The sequence below is a fragment of the Lissotriton helveticus genome, chromosome 3_1 (assembly GCF_964261635.1).
Source record: "Lissotriton helveticus chromosome 3_1, aLisHel1.1, whole genome shotgun sequence".
NCBI lineage: Eukaryota > Metazoa > Chordata > Amphibia > Caudata > Salamandridae > Lissotriton > Lissotriton helveticus.
Window position 1 is genome coordinate 539,445,398 of NC_136061.1, and position 22,038 is coordinate 539,467,435.

Genomic DNA, 22,038 nt, shown 5'->3' on the forward strand with positions numbered 1-22,038 from the left:
CTTTGTGCTCTTATTAAAAAACAATATTTCTCCTAATAGAAAATTTTTAATGAGAACAGGAGATGTATTGTTAGATAAAATTGTTGGATACCTTGGTCAATCAGGTTACTAGATTGCCCAGTATCGTTTAGTTAATGGTCGACATGTTTCAGCTCTCTATGGCCCAGCCGGGTCTGTAGAGCTTTCGTCAGGACGAAACAATATATAATACTCACACCATTTGTGTAGTTATCGATATAGTGTGTACCACTAGTCAACACTTTGTTAAGAACGTTATTGGGGTTCCTAAAGGCAAAAGAACATACATAGAAAAGATATAATCTCTGCTGTTAATATTCTAAAACAACAACAATATATGGTCTATTCAGTTTTTAATTGCAAAACTAACTTCATAATACGCTTCTGTTCAGGCATATTAAGCGTTAAAAAAGGAGGAACAACATGTAGGGACATACTGGGATTCAGCTATTATTGGGGCGATGTGTGTTATCGTTTAGCTATTGTGTCGGGCGTCAAGCAATCATACGATGTAAGATGTAGCTGACAGTCCATACACTATAACTCGGGACGTGGAAGCAGCATTGTGTACATTGGTCAAAGGGTTACTATACATTGCCTAGCGAGTTGATAGCAACTACAAAATTACTCGACATATTTGCGAAAAAATGTGATCATTACAATACGGTGCACCCGCTAGGTACATGTATACCATGCAATATCGAAAGTATCAACCTATGATTGAGGGGGCATTGCTAAATCACGTGGTGTTTTACCAAAGCAAGTCAAAAGAGTCGGCGTTTTTTTATTTTAAAAAAGAGATTACCTTGACCCAGATGCTTGCTATCTTCCTCAGGGCGCGTGGAAAGGCAATATTTCCGAGCTGTGAATGAGTAACAACATAATTTCTCACTTGCGGATCACTTATGCCTTAATCGTGTTGTGACTGTTTTTACTATTGATGAATATTCTTGGCTGACTAATAGCCCTGTGTTCTTTTATCCTTCCCTTTGTACTTTGCACATCACTCTCTGGGCAGGCACCTGAGGCGGAAAGCCGGGTGACCTGAGTTTATTTTAAAATTGTTCCGCTTTCCCCCTACCTCTGCCACCTTCTCTGTTGGCGCCGCGCTGCCCTGCCTGCGGTCTCCCCAGCCTCCTGACGGCTCAGCTGGCTGCTAGGGGTTTTCCTCGGGACCCGCAGATGCGCGTTTTGGTGGCGGCCATATTTGGGGTAGGCAGACAGTCGGGCGGCAGTCTAGTGGCGCAGTCCTGCCACGGACGGCCAGCTCCGCCTTAAAACTAAGTTCACTTCCCTCCGCGCAGCGGACGCGCGCTGCGGAGGCGCCTAAGGAGCGCCGAAGGAAAGCCCGTCTGCGCCCGTCAGCGTCCCGGAGGCATCCGGGCGTCCTGCAAGTAAGATGCTAACCTACTCCAAAGACGCCCTTATCTCCCTTTACTCCCCACCCACTTCCTGCACTAAAGTGTTTCCTAAACCTTCACGCTCCAATATCAGATGCCCGGGTTGTGGCTGGTTACCGGACCTAAGTCGGATTGCCTCCCTCACCCCCCCCTTCCGTCAGCACCAGCTGCCTGCTGCTGAATACTAGATCTCTAGCCAAGCACGCGCTTGATATTTCCAATCTCCTTACAGATTCGAAAGCTGACTGCCTGTTTTTGACAGAGACCTGGCTGGGAGAGGGCTCCGGTCCGGATATAGCCACCGCCATCCCCCTGAGCCACGTGATTTATAGGGCAGATAGAGCCAGCGGGAAGGGGGGTGGAGTAGCTCTCATCATTAATAAACATACCGCCTGTACTATCCTTCCTTCTGACAAAATCCATGGGAGCGAAACACTGGCCTTCTCCCTATCTCTATCCCCCCAGCAGTCCTGTATAGGACTGCTGGTCTATAGGCCTCCTGGCCCTATAGGCACCTTCTTTGAAGATCTCCACTCTATGATTTCCTCTCTAGGCCTGAGATCGAACCATTGCTTGCTCCTTGGCGACTTTAATTTTCATTTAGATAAATCAGATGACCCTCATAGTATTAAGCTCAATGACATCACTTTATCCTTAGGATTGGTCCCCTACCTCCAGTCCCCCACCCATTTTAAAGGTCATATATTAGATCAAGTCTTTTCAACCGTCACGGCCCTTGCCCCGGTCCTCTGGTCTGACCATTACCTGGCAGAATTTAAAATCCCTTCCTTTATAAAGAACTCTGATTGTGGACATAGGGACAAGGTGCTGTCCTCTAGAGCCTTTCACCGAGTCTCACCAGCAATGATACTGAGGGAGCTTGAGATCCATCCTTGCAGGCTATCTGGCTCGCTGAATATGGACCTCGACCTCCTACAGGGCTGGCTGACCCAACGCTTCTCTGACCTTGCCCCTCCTACACCCGCCAAGACATCTTTGGTAAAATCCTCTGCCCCCTGGTTCTCTTCGGCCCTGGCAGACAAACGCCGGCAGTGCAAAATAGCCGAAAGGAAGTGGCGCCAACACTACGACGCCAGCTGCAAGGATTCATACAGATCTCAGATTAGAGACTACCATCGCGACATCATTGCCAATAAAAAATTATATCTGGCCAGCCGTATTGAGGAGGCCACAAACTCCTGTAAAGAAATTTTTAGGATTGTCAAGGACTTTATTTCCCCCTCCTGGACGAACCCCAAAATCATGCACTCCGAATCCTGGATTACTAAGCTGGCTGCCTTCTTTGCTGACAAAATAAAAAATATCCAGCTATCCTTTGATGTCCCCAACATGATTCATACTTCCTCTCCCGTTTCTCTGGTTCCGTCATCTCCTACGTCAGAACCTTCCCTCTGTAACTTCCCGGATATGTCTTTGCAGACGTCACTGGACCTTCTAATTAAGCTGAAATCTGGTTCTCCCCGGGACCCTTGCCCTGCCAAAACCCTCGCCCAACTAGCCCCCACCCTCAACCATCTCATCAACCCGATCCTCAACCTCTCACTGAGCACAGGGGAAGTCCCCCAGCCTTGGAAACATGCGCTGATCCTACCACTATTAAAGAAATCCAATCTGAATCCGGACTTGCACGCCAATTACCGACCCATCTCCCTTTTGCCTGCCCTCGCGAAAGTGGTTGAAAAGCATGTCCACACTGCTTTGTCCCACTTTCTTGAGGCCAATGATATTCTTCACACATCCCAGTCAGGCTTTCGCTCTAACCTGAGCACTGAAACTGCTCTGCTCGAGGTCACCGAAGTGATTAAGTCCACCTTGGCTAAGGGAGGGAAAGTCATGTTGGTGATGATTGATCTCTCTGCGGCCTTCTACACCGTCCCCCACAACCTCCTCCTTGCAAGACTCTGGGAGGTGGGTTTGAGAGGGACGGTGTTCAACTGGTTCCGTTCTTTCCTCTCTAACCGTCAACAAACTATCTGGGCCCCACCTTTTTCCGCCGCGATGCCACCTCTGGAGGTCGGAGTTCCGCAGGGCTCAATCTTGAGCCCTTCACTCTTTAACATTTACATGACCCCTTTGGCGGCACTCGCGGAGGGTTTTGGGGCCCAGATCGTATCGTACGCTGACGATACACAGCTCCTGTTCACCTGTGATAAGGACCACGACTTTGACGGAACTTCTATACGGGACTGCCTCGGGGCGGTGTTTGACTGGTTCAACCGACACTGCCTCAAGTGCAATTCCGAAAAGTCGGAGGTCCTCTTCTTCGGCTGCCCGGCCGATCCCAGGTGGAAGGAGTGGTGGCCGGCCGCTATGTTTCCACCTGACAGTGACTCAGGGTCGGCGAGGAATCTGGGTATCCAGGTCGACAACTGCCTCTCTCTTAAGGGACAAGTGTCGGCCTGGCCGGTAGATGCTTCGCGATCTTAAAGATGCTGAGAAAGTTTCTGCCCCTCCTATCCATCGAACACAGAAGGACCACTGTGCAGGCCCTGATTGGCTCTCGCCTGGACTACGCCAACATTCTGTACCTTGGCCTCCCGGACTATCTTATATCGCGTTTGCAGATAGTACAGAATTCGGCAGCCCGAGCCATCTTTGGCCTTAACAGAAGGGCCAGAGCGACGGAGCTCCTCAGAACCCTCCACTGGCTGCCTGTTAAGAAGCGGATCGCTTTCAAGGCCTTGACCATCGCCTTTAAAGCCCTGCATGGTCTTGGCGCCCGCTACCTTCGAAAGTGGATCACGTTTTATCTTCCATCGAGATCCCTTCGCTCGTCGTCTCAAGCTAGGGCAGTCACCCCTAGGATTCATCGAGCTCGCATCGGCGGCCGCGCCTTTAAACATCTGGCGCCCCAACTGTGGAACGATCTTCCTCTTGCGCTCAGGTCCTGTTCCCATCTCCTGACATTCAGGAAGGACTTGAAAACCTGGTTGTTTCAGCAATAAATCTCTTTCATCTCTGGTCTTTTCTCTGGACCTACACTGCCTGGTTTTTCTTCTGCTCTTTTCCTCGACTTGTGAGGCTCCAACAGCGCCGGGACACTCCTCGGAGTAGCCGGGCGCTATAGAAGCACCCTTTTAACATAACATTAACATTACTTTGTGATGTTGTGGAGAGAAGTCAATCGTGACCGCCATTCTTACCCGCATGTTACAGTATTCCCGACGTCTAGTGCTGACTCTGCCCCTGGGTAGGCGGAGGCCGTTTCCTTTTCCTCTTTTGAAGTTACAAGAAAATAAGAGGAAGTAGAAAGAGGACTAGAGTTGTGTTAGGTCTGCACAGAGAAAGGACTACGTAAAATAGCGTCACCGTAGTGTTTATAATTACTGTTATTAAATACTTTATTACTGTCTCCACTGTACATGGTGTGTTAAAATCTATTTTAAGTATATTACAGTGGGTATTCATGTGTGTGGTATTCATATTGTAATCTAACTGGAACATAAGATAGCGATATACTGACACAGCTGTGTGCATCAAGTTGTCTTATTGTATAGACTACATCATGGTGTCTTATTGTATATTAATGTGAGAACTGATGCCACGGTATATCATCAATTAAACCTGTGATATGGGTTTGGAGGCGGTTCACCCACCTCTGTTCCTTTTCGAAAAGTATTTTCTCAGCGTTCAGCGCTTTATTATTTAACATCTCTAGTACTGTCCATCTCAATTCTTCACAGGTGTGACCTACTTCTACAAAGTGACTGCACAGTTTGGTAGTATTTTTCTTAAGCCTGATGTTGCTTTTGTGCTCTCCTATTCTTAACTTGACTTTTCTGCAAGTCATGCCCACATACTTCTTCTGGCATGGACAGCTCACTAGGTATACTACATGGGTCGAATTACAGTTTGTGTGCTGTCTTTGGGTCCACAGAAGCGTTTCTGTCAATTGTATTGTCTTGGTAGTGTCCGTGAGTTTGCACACTACACAGGTTCCACAGGGGTAGTGTCCAGTGATTGGCAGCATGTTGATATTTCTGTCCATTGTGATCACTGTTCTTTTTTGTGGCCGTGTGTGTACTAAAGTGTCTTTAAAGTTCTTTGTACGTTTGTTGGCAAACCTCGGTTTTGGCCAATTGAACTTGCCCGATATAATCATTCCCCAGTTTTTCTTGACAAGTTTTTGGACCTCATAGGTTGCTGGGCAATAAGTTGTCACACATGTAGTTAGGTCCTTTATAGGTTCTTTGTGGTGGCTCTGAAGGAGGCATTCTCTATGCTGGAATCTTGCTCGTTTTTGGCATTTGGAAACAGTAGCGGCCGTGTAGTCTCTCGCTCGTAGTTTTTGACTGAGTTCTTGCGCTTGTATTTTGTAATCGCTGTTTTTGCTGCAATTACGTTTTAACCTAAGAAATTGGCTGTAGGGGAGGTTATCCTGCAACGGCTTGGGGTGGTAGCTCTTGTAGGACAGTAAACTGTTTTTGGCTGTAGGTTTCGTGAAAGTTTTCGTTTCTAATTTCCCTTGTTCAGAGAAGATGGTCAGGTCTAAGAAATCTATTCGTTGGTTATTTGAGGTGAAAGTAAATTTCAGCCATCTGTCCCTTCCATTCAGCCAGTGTATGAATTCAGTCAGGCCCATCTTCTCTGAACAAGGGAAAACTTTCACGAAACCTACAGCCAAAAACAGTTTACTGTCCTACAAGAGCTACCACCCCAAGCCGTTGCGGGATAACCTCCCCTACAGCCAATTTCTTAGGTTAAAACGTAATTGCAGCAAAAACAGCGATTACAAAATACAAGCGCAAGAACTCAGTCAAAAACTACGAGCGAGAGACTACACGGCCGCTACTGCTTCCAAATGCCAAAAACGAGCAAGATTCCAGCATAGAGAATGCCTCCTTCAGAGCCACCACAAAGAACCTATAAAGGACCTAACTACATGTGTGACAACCTATTGCCCAGCAACCTATGAGGTCCAAAAACTTGTCAAGAAAAACTGGGGAATGATTATATCGGGCAAGTTCAATTGGCCAAAACCGAGGTTTGCCAACAAACGTACAAAGAACTTTAAAGACACTTTAGTACACACACGGCCACAAAAAAGAACAGTGATCACAATGGACAGAAATATCAACATGCTGCCAATCACTCGACACTACCCCTGTGGAACCTGTGTAGTGTGCAAACTCACGGACACTACCAAGACAATACAATTGACAGAAACGCTTCTGAGGACCCAAAGACAGCACATAAACTGTAATTCGACCCATGTAGTATACCTAGTGAGCTGTCCATGCCAGAAGAAGTATGTGGGCATGACTTGCAGAAAAGTCAAGTTAAGAATAGGAGAGCACAAAAGCAACATCAGGCTTAAGAAAAATACTACCAAACTGTGCAGTCACTTTGTAGAAGTAGGTCACACCTGTGAAGAATTGAGATGGACAGTACTAGAGATGTTAAATATTAAAGCGCTGAACGCTGAGAAAATACTTTTCGAAAAGGAACAGAGGTGGGTGAACCGCCTCCAAACCCATATCACAGGTTTAAATGATGATATACCGTGGCATCAGTTCTCACAATAATATACAATAAGACACCATGATGTAGTCTATACAATAAGACAACTTGATGCACACGGCTGTGTCAGTATATCGCTATCTTATGTTCCAGTTAGATTACGATATGAATACCACACACATGAATACCCACTGTAATTTAATTAAAATAGATTTTAACACACCATGTACAGTGGAGACAGTAATGAAGTATTTAATAACAGTAATTATAAACACTACGGTGACGCTGTTTTACGTAGTCCTTTCTCTGTGCAGACCTAACACAACTCTAGTCCTCTTTCTACTTCCTCTTATTTTCTTGTAACTTCAAAAGAGGAAAAGGAAACGGCCTCCGCCTACCCTGGGGCAGAGCCAGCACTAGACATCGGGAATACTGTAACATGCGGGTAAGAATGGAGGTCACGATTGACTTCTCTCCACAACATCACAAAGTAAGTGATCCGCAAGTGAGAAATTATGTTGTTACTCATTCACAGCTCGGAAATATTGCCTTTCCACGCGCCCTGAGGAAGATAGCAAGCATCTGGGTCAAGGTAATCTCTTTTTTAAAATAAAAAAACGCCGACTCTTTTGACTTGCTTTGGTAAAACACCACGTGATTTAGCAATGCCCCCTCAATCATAGGTTGATACTTTCGATATTGCATGGTATACATGTACCTAGCGGGTGCACCGTATTGTAATGATCACATTTTTTCGCAAATATGTCGAGTAATTTTGTAGTTGCTATCAACTCGCTAGGCAATGTATAGTAACCTTTTGACCAATGTACACAATGCTGCTTCCACGTCCCGAGTTATAGTGTATGGACTGTCAGCTACATCTTACATCGTATGTTTGCTTGACGCCCGACACAATAGCTAAACGATAACACACATCGCCCCAATAATAGCTGAATCCCAGTATGTCCCTACATGTTGTTCCTCCTTTTTTAACGCTTAATATGCCTGAACAGAAGCGTATTATGAAGTTAGTTTTGCAATTAAAAACTGAATAGACCATATATTGTTGTTGTTTTAGAATATTAACAACAAAGATGATATCTTTTCTATGTATGTTCTTTTGCCTTTAGGAACCCCAATAACGTTCTTAACAAAGTGTTGACTAGTGGTACACACTATACCGATAACTACACAAATGGTGTGAGTATTTTATATTGTTTTGTCCTGACGAAAGCTCTACAGACCCGGCTGGGCCATAGAGAGCTGAAACATGTCGACCATTAACTAAACGATACTGGGCAATCTAGTAACCTGATTGACCAAGGTATCCAACAATTTTATCTAACAATACATCTCCTGTTCTCATTAAAAATTTTCTATTAGGAGAAATATTGTTTTTTAATAAGAGCACAAAGTTTTTCTTTTTCTCATTTACCACTTTCCTTTACCTTCCCTCTGGAGGTGTCTCTCGAATTTCTAGACACTGCTATTCAGACCAGAGGTTGCCTTGGGCAAGGCAGGCATACAGCACGTTATTGAACACTCGATGACTATGCCATAACGCTGAGTGTGGGGCGGAAAACAGAGATACACCGCAATTACCCACCAGTGTTTATGAGGGTGTTCAATCACAACCATTGGTCTCACAGCTACAAGTGTCCATTCTCCTTTCTGATTACTAGACCCAACAATATATCCTATAAGGTGTTTTGATTACACTGATTTACCTGAGTGATGATCTTGCACTCTGATGATATATATGTTGGGCCACATAACAATCTCGCGGATGAAAACGGGATTTAGAAAGCAAGGATGACCCTCTCTATTGATGGTTATTAATGATGGTTTGAGAGACAGAGGGTTCCAACCTAATTGCATGCTCCTCACTCATTCAAGTGTTGACTTAGATGATATTTTATGGTCATGTTTTTACTTTTCTTTGCATGCAACGGGCTACGGCATAGCTGTGAGCTTGTAACGTGGAAGCCTAAACCATGGTGGAAACATAAACCATGGACATCATTTCTCATGGGAGAAAAGTTACCCTGCTGCACGAGCACATAATTTCCATTTATGTAGCTGGACAGGTTCACTTGTACATCTAAAGAGAGTTTCAATGTGTTGCTCATTCATAATGTGTGGCCTCTCAGTGTCAGTGCTAGCACCACAGCAAGAGGGGAACGGATGGCACTACTCCTGAAGCCAGGACAGCGGATCGCTAAATTAAGTCATCTATAAATCCAAAAATATATAGATATTTGGAACAAACCACGTAGATTGGATTGGGGGGGGCACACATTTAGCCCACAGGTTTCCTCTATTCTGCTTTGCTCTTCTGATGTGTTTGAGTGGGTGTTGGTTTGGACTCTAACCATATAATCCAATTCTCAAAGAACCGTGTTGAAACTAGTGGAGGTGATCACACGATAAACTTCTTCGTTTTTAATCCTAGCCAATACATAGAAAACTATGTGCATTATGCATTGCTAGCTTATCTTGTAAAAATTATATATTGCAAAACACTGGCAGTTTCAAAACATGGTGCGGTGCTAAGATTAAGTACCACTTGTTCAGTTAAGAATGACGTTTCTGATTTAGAATATATTTTTTTTATAATCCGATTGCACGAATAGATTTCCTTTTGCAAAGCTTACAGCACTTATCCACATGACCTTTCTTTGAATATGCAATATATATGCACACAATACAAGGAAACATTAGTTCCTGACTCTTATGTTAATACCATTACATTTACTCTTACACGCTCTTGAGTTCCACTCACTCAAAGGAATTACTAGCTGCGCTCAAATCTCATTGAAGTACCCCATTTAAAAATGTGTTATCGTTGGAAAAACGCCAAATGCGTCACTCCCCTGCTCTCCATCACTCAGAAAACATTCCTTCCTATACAAAATCCAGTGCCTTTAGTAGCCAATCATGTCATAGAAAATAATAGGAAACAGAAACTGAGGCATAATGTCTATTGCCATACAGTCGTTTTTTCGAGTTGATAAAACCTGAATGCCTTTCAGCATCAAAACGAAAAAAATGCATGATTTCCATTCTTAAGTGAAAGGGCAAGAGGGCACAATCGTGCCACAAGAGGCATAATGATAAACTTGAGAAAGGAAGGGACAGTAAAAACCGTGATGTTGTAAAACTAATAGTGTTTGGTAGGAGGGAGCAAGGAAGTCACAAGATGAAAGCCTGAAAAAAATAGAAAGGAGGTTTAACCACTCCTAAAATCTCTCTCACACCCAAAAATTAAAAAATATATTATTGAATATCATGGTTTGAGATGTTACATTGTTGTGGATTTTATGTGCTTCATTTCGATCAAATGACACCCGTGCCGTTACCAATGGCTAAGACTACCTCAGTATCCAAGCAATTTTTCAGAGATTTTTACTATGCTTAGTACTAAGAAACATTCTCAGAAGGCTTTACACCCAGTGGCCCAGGGAGCCCTCAATCCTCCCAGGCTGTACTTACATATGCTAATATTAGCTCCATGTGCACTATTTCCAACTAAGAATCAAAATCCTTTACTAGCTCTCGACATCCTGACTTTAAACCTGTCTTATCCTCGCTTAAAGGTGCCACCAATGAACTCATTTATGTTGGTCTTTACTCTGCGCTTACTCTTGACTCCAGACCGTCCACTTTACAGTTACATTTAAGCTATCTTGATAACTCTAGCTTGTTGTTGCCTTCACTAGAAATCATTAGTTGGAGAACCTGACCAGGATGACAATGGCTAAGTTTTGTAACAAAATGTCTTCTATCGAAAGAGATCTTTTATTAAGTTGGTCCTATTTGGGTCTGTACATGTGTGTTGCAGCATGTGGATGGCAGGGAAACTGTTCTCGTGGTGAGAGACCCCCAACACCTGCCAACCAGTTTAAGGCACTGCATGCAACAAGATGGGGAACACACACAGTCAGAATTTGTAACCTGCTTAGTGGAGTGAAATTAATTCACATGGGTCTGAGTTCTTGTTTATCTTTGCTCTGGATGTGTCTTCCAGATCGGATATCTAATGCTTTGTCTTATGTGTAGACATGACTGGGGTGTGTTATATGTTATGTGTAGACACGACTGGGGTGTGTTATATGAGCATCTGAATGTTGAGGGGCTACCATCATGGAACCTTCTAAGAGTAGCTAGGGCATGAGTGAACCTGTGATGTAATCATGGAACATATCTCTGTCTTACACAGACCAGAAAACTGAAATATTTGAGAAATAGGCATATTGGCCGATAACTGTGAGACACAATTTACTGCTGGAACTATTTATTGCACAGTATGCATTTTACACACACAATGGTTATAGCAACATACATTTTTAGGCTGGACTGCAAGTGTATTCGTCCAACAGTGGACCCTATTATATGTGCATTTGCACTGCACAAAGTAAAATGTCCATAAACTAGATAGGGTATTCAGCCTTCATTAGAGCTGGTAATGCTGACGGGTCTGATTGGTTTATAATGACAGATGAATCTAACCCAAAAATGTAATACTGCTTAAAGGTTTGAAGGATTAAAAAGGAACCTAGGCAGTCATACATTACACAGAATATTTGTCAGTTCCAGAATAAATAGAATGCTATATACTGAAGCATCGGTGTCAACAGCAAATCTTTATGAACTGCTATGTGAAATCATTCACTGAATATTAATGTTTCTGCCCATCCTTTATTGCAGTAATTATGTGGACTGAAGGCACTATGTGATAAATCGTAATAATGTTTCTTTAACGGCATTTACTATGGTTTAATTCATTTCCAGCTGTTCCGTGAATTCTGGAGCATTTAGCTGGAAGATATGAATAATCTTGTATCAATAGGAAAGTGATACTCCCTCTCCTGTAGTACATATTCACCGTCATTGTGCTTGAATGGTGCTTAAAAAGGGGAAGCAGCATTATGAATATAAATATTATGCAACATACCAGTGAACATATGGTAACATGAAACTGAGGCACAGCACACTGTCACACAAAACTCTCAATGTGTTCATACAATTTCAAAATATATGCAGAATAATATACATTAGCAAACTGTTCAAGAAAGCAAGTCAAAAAAATTCTAAGGCTCTCCAAATTAGTATGCATTCCAATTATTGATGTTGTTGCAAAAACCCGAGAAACGTAGATCATGTTTTATGAAAATTAGATGTTTAAGCGTAGCCATTTGACATCTTTTCAATGTAGAAAGACAGCAAGGCGTTATGAATTGGAGAGACTTGAGAATGCTACATCTCTCTGTTAGGGTCTCATCCACCTCACACGCCTTCCCGTAAAAATGTAAATGTATGTGTCTTGTAAAGCGCACTGCTGCCCTGAGGCGTCGTGGCGCTGTAGACCGCTGGGGAACCCATCCTGGCTATCCCTGTGAGATGGTCCCTACTGGGTATCTCCAAGGTTAAACCCGGCATCCCCGGCGAATGTGGGGGGCCGTTGTAGAGATGAGGCAAGCAAATGCCCAGAGTTGCCGAGTGTGATCCCTGGTTAGAGTAGGCACCGAGGCGAGAATTATCGAGTCCGCTGACCCTGGTCCACGACCCTGTCGTGTCAGGAATTGAACCCTGGTCCCGGGCCGTTCTCTGCTTCTGGGTCTGCCGCCTCTAACCAGTGAGCCACACCACTCCACAGCAGATGCCTGATAAATGAAGAGGATTTCATATAGCTGGTGCATTATTGACACATGACATCTTCCCTTCATGAGACAAAATGTTTCAATCGCCATCCAATTTAGTGGCTTATGGCAATAGAAGTGCAATAAGTGAACCCATACCAACTGAATGCATCTGGCGCACTCTAAAAAATGTAATGTAGATGTCAAACTTGCCCTGGCTTGTGGACGCAGGAAACCAAGCTACATCTGACTGAAGAGCCACATGTAGGGCGAAACTGTTATTGGAATGCTTGTGTTCCGGTTCAGGGAGGATCTGGCCTGGCAGATCAGGCTGGAGTGTTCCGACTGGAGCAAGGTTAAGACTGATTTCCATATGGTTGGATCCAACCTGTCAGCGGTGGCACCTATGCAATGGCAGAAGATTGTCGCCCCCCCCCCTGCCAGCAGCCTCAAAAGTTGAAAAAGAAAACTATAATAAACTAGGTTTATTATCGTTTTATTTTTAAAGTTCTAATTGCCAAGTCTTGGGGGCGGGGTGATGGGGTGTTGTGTCCCATGGCGGAGTGCGGGCTCGAACACTGCCTTGAGACATTACTTTTGTTGACCTACTACATTTCCCAGGCTCCTAAGCGGATGCGCGCGGCGGAAGAGGCAGGTGACGTCATCACGCAAGACTTCATGAGGAAGCCGGGAACTGTGGAGCGCCGCCGTTGATTCTACTTTCTTCGAGGAAGATTACGGTAGGGGTGTTCGCACCGACTCTAAGTTTATTCCTGTGATGATCGAGTGTCCGTTGCCAATCTGGTTCCAGATCCTTGTGGGTTTTCGTTTCGAGGGCATTACCGAAGGTGCCTTAACCTGATGTCTGTTTGTTTCCTCCTGACTCCGTGAGGGGAAGTTCCGATCTTCCACCTTGGGAGAGTAGTTTCCTCATTGGCGTCTGAGTGCCTCTCTACTGTGGGGAATATTTTGTGACTTTGTTGGCTGTGCTCACCTCCAGGCGCAGCAGTTTACGTTACAAGTAACCTTGTACTTTGTTTGCTGGGCTCACCTCCAGGCGCAGCAGTTTACGTTACGAGTAACCTTGTACTTTGTTTGCTGGGCTCACCTCCGGCACGGAATGGGGAACAGTGGGTAACTCTCTGCGTTAAGAGAGTCGAGGTGTCTTTTGATACTGCACTCACGTTCAGACACTTAGGAGGAGACCTTTGAGCGTCTCTCTGCCGTAAGAGAGCACTCGTGACTTTGATCTACTGTGCTGGCCTGCGGGCACTGTAGGAGTATCCTTGTGGTGCTCCCTGATTTTCATTGAAGCTATTTCATGTTATAGGGTGAGTTTAACCCGTTGCGCAATCCTTTGACTTGGATATTCAAATGACTTATTGCGCAATTTATGTCTCTTTGCAACAGGGGAACTTGAGCTTTGCCTGTCAGGCTGTTTTTCCCAAGCCCCCACCTGTTGAAGTCTATTGCATTTATACTTTTGGTATGTAGTGACGATGCCTTTTTATTTACAGGGACATGTCATTGATCTGTTGATAACATTATAACCTAGAGTTCTTTGTATTTTAGAATTGAACGTTCTTTGCATCTCCAGATTGCCAGGCAAAGCATCATCATTTTCCTTTACAGGTATTGCATCTTATTTGTGTATGTACAGAAGATAGCCTGTAGCAATTGTCATCTACGTATAAGAGGTCATATTGTATGGACTTGAGTCATAGTGCCTTGTTCTCGTTTCAGCTCTCTCTCCCTGCCGTCCCCATCCTGCCCTTCCCTTTTTTTATCCCTCACTTGACCACTCCTTTGAGTCTGTGGTAATTCAGACCTAGGGGCTGTCTAGTGGTGGAACCCATTGAGCATCGTACGATCCTGAGGACACACGGACCTGACATGGGGATGACAGTCACGGAGGGGCAGCAGTTGCACTGCTGTCAGTGCGCATGTGGATTTGGCAGCCCATCGTAGGCCGGCCAAACCGACATGCGCACTGAGCTGTCTCCAACCTGAGCTGCGTTGCCGGGTTGGAGACAGCAGACACAGGCTCCCAGTCTCTCTGGGAGTGTACATCCAGGCCGCTGTGGCCAATCCTGATGCTGCTCTCATATCGAGAGCAGCCTCAGAATTGGCCGTTGGGGAGTCTGGGAGCCTGTGTGGAGCCAGAGAGGAGCAGAAGAGCGGCGGGTGGCAGGTAAGTTATTTTTTAATCTTTTTTTAATGTATCTTCGACGTCGGCGTTGATTCCCACTACACTACCCCTCCACCCTGCCACTCTGCTGTGACACCAGCTGCTAAAGCATGCTGTGCAAAAAACGCAACGGACTGGAATGTGGCCCTGAGCAAATACCAGTGGCTGGGATTAATTCAAGCATTCCACTTATCACTTTTCTTATATACTTCATTGCATGTAGGGGCATTCTCAACAGTACTGCATGACTGAAGTTGACCATCAATCATGGCAGTGCCGGCCTGACATGACTCCATACTAGTTTCAAAACACAGCTATGCTGTGTACAATCATTTAAATTAAAATATATCTGTGCAGGGACCTTTTTCAAAAGGATGGCCAAGTTAAGGTCTGTCAACTGACTTCTGTACCTCGGTCTCAGGACTCTTAGGAAAGTCACCCTGATACACAGAAGAATGTGCTTTCCTCCTCATGCATGCTACAGCTACAACTGATGGACGGAATGCTGAATAAATCAAATATTTACCCTCAGTCAAGAGATCTGGGTTAAATCCATCATTCTTTTGATCACTAAAACCCCCCTCCTCATGCAATTCCGACTGCACAGAGAATATGCAACAGCTGTGAAATATTTCTAGAATATATTACACTTGTGAATTAGATTGTGCATTTTACGAAATTCTGCCAGAAACCAGACTGTATTTTCACAAACATTATTTAAGAACGGGATTAATATGAATGTAACTTTGAAGGCATAAATATTCTTTTCTATAGTGTGCATAGCTCAGAAGTCCTTACCTGTGCTCGTTCCTTCAGTCTCAGATGTTGCTTGGTTTGGTTCTCCAGAGGTTGCTGGTGCAGCTGCAGCTTCTCCCTCCTGTAGTTGATTTCTGGCTGCCGCTGCAGCCGCTGCCGCCTGCAGATTTCTTCTCTGCCAGATTTCCTCTGCCTCATCTCCCTCAGGAAAGGCAGCTGCCTCGCCCATCTGACCCTCCTCATTTCTACTAATCACATTTACTGCAGGCAGGGACCCCGGAGTGCCCATGGAATACTGCACCTCTGTAATACCCAGAGCGATCAGATTGCCTATGTCTGCTGCACATGTGCCATCCTCGTCATCCTGAGAAGAAAAGGCTGCGGTCTCAGAAAACCGCGAACTTTCAAAAGAAGAATAGCGCGTGTCTACCGAAGACACCCGTGTAGTCACACTCCCATTACATGAGCTGTCTGCCCCTTCCATATCACTTTCACCTTCAGGCTTAGTACTGGAATCACTGACACTTTCCGTTCGAGCAGGATCGCTGTGACCATTCTCAGATGATACCTGAGAAGGCTCAGACCCTTGGTCGGTTGACTCGGTTTCACTCATACCATGCCTGATTTCACTGCTGATTGCATCTGCAGCCTCCACGACTGCCCCCACCGTTAAGTGTTTCATCTCCTCACAGTCACACAATTCTGAGTTGCGCTGCTTTTCAACATGTTGAGGCTCTTGGTTGCACTCATCTTCCTCCCCAACCAATTCCAAGGATGGCATGCTCGTTTGAATACTTTGGGAATTGGCCACCGTGGCACTGCAGATCTGCAAAGAAATTTCCAACTCCATTTCGTCTCCACTCTCTGAACAAATCTTTCCCTGTTTCTTCAAATGAGGAGCATGTGCTATCTTGGTCTCTTCTACTCCAGCTATGGCACCGTTTAGTATTCTAAGACCACTTTCTTCACTTAATGGAGACTGGAATGACATATCTTGCCGGAACTCATGTTCCTCCTCATCAGAATCGATGTGGAGCATCGCATTCAGTCTCGTATCAGTGGGGAAACTGCTCCTGAGTTTCGGAGAGGCACCTAGTGGGCGTTCACTAGGAGCCACTGTGCTTGCTTTGGAATGGCTGCTGTTTTCAATTGCATCCAAGTAGTCATTTAAGGAGTCTTGGCGACCTCTCGTAGGAGATAACTCTGAAGTGCTAGCAGCTGGCTGAGATTCCTCCGGTTCTGTTTCCGCAGTACTACTCAACCTTGAAGAATGCTTTGGGGTTCCATTTTCTGTTGGCATTTCCATGATTGGGCCATTTGAACAAAGAGGAGGGGAATCAAGGTGTTCCGTTGGCATCTCCTCATCATCAGAAGGACTACCAGGGTCTCCGTTGATGTTATTGGCTGCAAGTAAAGTGCCAACCGCGTCTGGAGAAGCATCTGCATTGAGTAAAGCATAGAAAGAAAGGTGTGAATAAATCAATTTTATGGATTAAAATCTTTTATCTTGATAAAAAATATGAAAATAAAAACAGCTGTCATAATATCACAGCCTTTGTGGTCTCCCCACTAAGCATCCGACTTCACCACAATGATAACATCCAACTCATTACTCTTTCAAAACCCATTACAGGTGGCAAATATTAATTGCCTCAGCAAGCACTGTGGTGACATAACTAGGACCTTGGAAACAATGGACTAGGAATTATGGATGTTGTAGTGGGGAAGCTCAGCAGTTATTATTACCTTAGTTTCTACCTTGTCTAGATCATATTATAGAATGTCTAATTCATCAGTTCACTGGTTTGACCGAGCTCAACAATACTCTTCATGCTCCCTTCTCCTCACAGGATTTCTCAAGAGGTTTAGTTATTCTTGCCCTTACTGGTAGGCCCTAGGGCCATATTTGTATTTGTGAGCGCACTTGTGAGGCTGGTAACTTCAGTTATATAAACTTGTATAAAAGCTATTTTGTCAGCCCACACAACTCTTTTCACTACTCTTTCTTTATCATTCACTTCCTATGGAATTCTCTTATGTGACTACTGAGATCACGGAAAATAAGTCAAAGGATACAATTTGCATACAAATAAGAAGAAACACATTACAACCTACACAATTTAGCGCACCATGAGACTGGCTAGAAGAAAACATAATTTCAGAAATGTTGATATGGCATGTATGAAAATATAACACAACAATTATTAAAAAGCTTGGCTACAGTTATTGTTCACAAAGGCAACACTGTGCTGCCTAGTTTCGAAAAAACTGCGGAAAGAGCATTATTGCATTCACGAAAAGGCTAAACTCAAAGAACAAGTTGTAAATGTTTCTGTTCACGTAGAGGGAATTGTTAGATTGGCCATTTAATCTCCTGTGGCTAGGCACATTGATCCAAGTATTATCCCAAAGGTGACACGGCTGCAGGCAAATTAAAGGAGGTGAACATTTTTAATCTCAGGTATTTCTGATCTTTTTTGTAGAACCTAATTTATTTGATCTAAATACTGGCTTGGCCGCCCTTTGTCCACATGCTCTTGAATGGCACACTGTGGTGCTTTTGTGAACATAAAAAAATCACTTTGCAGAGAGAACCTTCGGTACCTTCATTGATGGAGGGTGTAATCTCTACTTTGAACTGCAGGTAGCCGCTGACGTGGTCAGCTGGGAGTCTCCTGCCCAGATTGTAGCTCAGCACCTGCTCTCTGCAAAGAAATAAAGTTTTTTAGTTCAGAGATATTATCGTTCTGTTTGACCATATTCAAACACCTTCTTCTGAAGTCCCTTAATTTGTACAATTTCACATGGGGAGAGGTAACAGCAGGAAGCGCTGTCAGTGTGACAAAAGCCTGCTTCAAGGCACAGGAGGAAAATCAAAGAAAACCTGACAAACTGAGTGCAAAGAGGATAGGTAGAGAAGCGGACACAGTGCTTAATTTGAGCTGATGGATGTAGGAAACCTCCGGGACTCTTTGTTGAGGACCGTGACATATTTAACCATCAGATTTTGACCAAGAACAAAAGGTAGAAAGGCAGGAAAGGAAAAGAAGATAAAAGGAGGAGGATAAAGGCATAAAAACAGAGATAAAGTGAGGAAACACTAAGCAGTGATGGAAAGGAACCTGCAACAGTGAGATTAAGGGGCAGGTAGAATATGTTGTTGGATTAAAGAAGCATAAAGGGAAATTAAGACTAGACTGCCTTGGTATTTGGCAGCCCTGGAATTTGGCTGCACCGCTGGAGGGCTTTTGAGACAATTGTGGGCCCCAGCACGTATTCTTGTACACAGTACAAGTTAAACAGTGTAAACAGCACAGGAGAGTCCAACCTGCCAACCACCTTACCACACAACCTCCAAATACCATGAAGATATGTGCGAAGCAATTGATATGACACATTAAATCTTTTATGCAAAATAAATCAAGGATATTTCTGCATTTTTAGGTTGCTGCTGCTGCTTCCTGCTGGTGGTTAAAGTATGCAAACACATTTCCAAATTCATGACATTTAATTATACCCCCTGCGATTAGGAACATTAGGGAGAAAGCGTACAAATTACACAAGAGATATAATTTATTCAGTTTGTTTGATCTAACCATTATAAGATCCAGATTCAGATTTAGTAAGTAATCCCAACATTGTCCTTCCTGGTTCCAAACCTCATCTTCACTACCTCTTGTCCCCTTTTCTGGTCAGGTCCTCACCGCAATTATCTCTCATTCTTCTTCCTCATTCCAGTCCTCAATCTCATTATCTCTCATTCTTCTGCCTGGTTTCAGACCTCACCAGCATTACCACTTGGCCTTCTTGATTGCTTTTTTAAATATATTTTTATTAAACCTTTTTATGTGTTTACAGAGAACAAATAAGCATGTCTCAAAGTATATCATACATCAATTACTAACAGGTAGGTTCCATTTTGTTATTTTAGCAGTCAGTTGTCAAACATATAAGAGATCATGGTCAAGTCCTCATATAAATGAAAATTTAGATGTCATCGGTTACTGTTTCCCACCTCTCACCTCTTAGGTTCTTCACTGCTCAAGTCCTAGCCATTCTGTTACATCAAGATTGACCACAGGCCTTAATGGGGATCTATCATAATTTTTGTTGGGTAGCTTATTCAAGAATGTGTCCCATTCGCTAATCCTTTGACATAAGTTCCCTTCTTGTGCCAGCTTTGTCAGTACTGTGATTTCAGCTTCCAGCCATCTTCATAGCTCCCTGCTGCACTCATCTCGGAAAGGGAGCCCCACACTTTTCCAACCTATAGCTACCTGCTACTTTGCCAGCAACATAGCAAGATATACAAACTTTCATGCTATTTTACGTGGTCTTGACCTGGGAAAACGATCTAGAAACGAGACCATTGGACTTGACTCCAGCCTAAGGCTAGTACATTATTCCACACACTCAACTATTCCAGACCAGTATGGAGTCGGCATTGTGCAGGCACAGACCATAGTCAAAAGGTCAGCCACTTCCACAAGACACTTGCCAGAATCTCTAGGAAATATTTTATGTAGTCTGCTAGGCATCAGGTATGTACAATTTAATATATTAAATTGCTGAATTATGAACCTTGCATTTTGGGCCATCGTAATGGTATGGCACAATTTTTCCCCAGTCACTATTACAGATGGCCCTATTCAACATTTCTGTCCACAATCCTGTTTGCACTGTCAGCTGAATCTTAGCCATATCCACCAATGCCCAGTACATTTGGGTAACTGCTATATGTGAGTTAACCAGTCTTATTAATGTGTCTAACTCTGCAGGTGTGGTCAGAGTTCTGGTTTGAGCCCTATACTCTCCACAATGTGGCAAACACAGTATTAAAAGACAGAAATTGACCCATGTGTATTAAATGTGATTACCTGAGCTCCTCAAACATGCAGAATCTAACACCTTCAATCAAGTGCACAAATGTCTCTACCCTCACAGCCTCCCAGTTGCAAACATGTAACTAGGGGACCAGTTCATGATAATCCAGTAGTGACCACAGAGGCAGTGTGAGTGTGTGATAATATTCTAGTCATGCCTCATACCTGACAGCCAGTTTCAAGCTTGTATATTTAACATTTGGAAAAATAAAAGGTCTTGCCCTTCCTGTCCAGACATTCCAAATCTTACATCTATTCCTGCTACAACTGACAGCCTTTTGGCCACCCACTGTGAATGTGCTACCAGGTAGTAGTATTGCTCCAAGTCCTACCTCCATAGTTGGTAGCTGCAACTTGTTGAAGGCACATTTATGACAGCGATCGTCCCTCCTATCCCCCATATCACATCAACTAGAACAATTTTGTACTCCCGAAAAAACTCACAGGTAACGACACTGGTATTGTTGCAATATAATCAAGCAGTTTCAGGGAGGATACTTATTTTTGATATGGTTACCCTCTCCTAAGTTAAAGCAGGGAGCCTTTTCCAAAACCAAGTGGGTCCCTTAATTCTTGCAAGAGAATTCAGTATATCACCAGCTATCAAGCCCCCTTCAGTCCTCACCAGCAATACCTCTTGCCCTTTTTATCCAGTCCTCACCAACATTACTACTCATGCTTCTTCATTGTTTCAGTCCTCACAATCATTACATCTTGTCCTTCTTCCTGGTTCGAGTCTTCACCATCTTTCTCTCTCACCCCTCCTATTGTTCCACTCCTCACTATCATTACCTCTTACCCTTCTTCCTGGTTCCAGTCCTCAACAACTTTTCCTTTCATCCTTCTTATTCCATTGCTTCCAAGCATTACCTCTCATCCTTCTTATTCCTGGTTACATTCCTCACTCATATTATTTCTTCTCCTTTTCCAATATGAAAACAGACGATAGGTGGGCACTCACAGACCTGAGTAATGACAATAGTATTATTATTAAGCCATCTTACAAAGGTGAAAATATCGTTGTGATGGATCGCACTAAATATCATCAAGAAATCAGGAGACAATCAGGAGATTCCGTGAGTTATGAAAGGTTAAGAAATAATCCTACAAATCAAATCATGTCAACCTTTCATACAAAACTACACCTACAACTATGGCAGGGCCACGGCTTGCTAGATAACGACGAATTGCAATACCTGAAGGTTCTGCATCCGATTGTTCCAACTTTGTATGCATTACCAAAGGTGCATAAAAGTTTAGAGAATCCCCCAGGTCGCCCCTATTGTGAGTTCCTCTGGCTCCCTTCTTGAGAAAACTTCTAGGTTTGTAGACATGTTCTTGTTCTCGTACTTTGCTGATCTACCATCTTATATAGGGACTCTATGGATTTCTTCAATCGAATCAATGGCATCCCTTGGAAACCTGGGTACATCATGGCCACAGTAGATGTGGTTTCACTCTATACAACAATTGTCCACGACGACGGTCTGAGGGCATGCAAACATTTTATGAGATCACGCACACTGAACTTACTTAGCCACACAGAAATGCTGTTAGAGATGATGTCGTTTTGTCTGAACCATAATGTTTTTATCTTTGATAACAAATTCTATAAACAAAGGCAAGGAACTGCCATGGGCACATCTTTTGCTCCAACATACGCAAACCTAACA

At 43.8% G+C, this 22,038-nt stretch overlaps 1 protein-coding gene across 4 annotated transcripts in view; it reads right to left on the reverse strand.

The window, feature by feature from the left end:
• The window catches only part of HECW2 (HECT, C2 and WW domain containing E3 ubiquitin protein ligase 2), a 1,154,081-nt gene that overhangs the window by 396,604 nt on the left and 735,439 nt on the right, over positions 1-22,038 (reverse strand). For all 4 annotated transcript variants that reach the window (XM_078680421.1, XM_078680420.1, XM_078680424.1 and 1 more), the window contains 2 exons: positions 18,087-18,187; positions 15,525-16,922 (listed from right to left, as the gene is read on the reverse strand). In XM_078680421.1, coding sequence (XP_078536547.1) covers positions 15,525-16,922; positions 18,087-18,187 — 1,499 coding nt within the window. The remainder of the gene's footprint in view (positions 1-15,524; positions 16,923-18,086; positions 18,188-22,038) is intronic.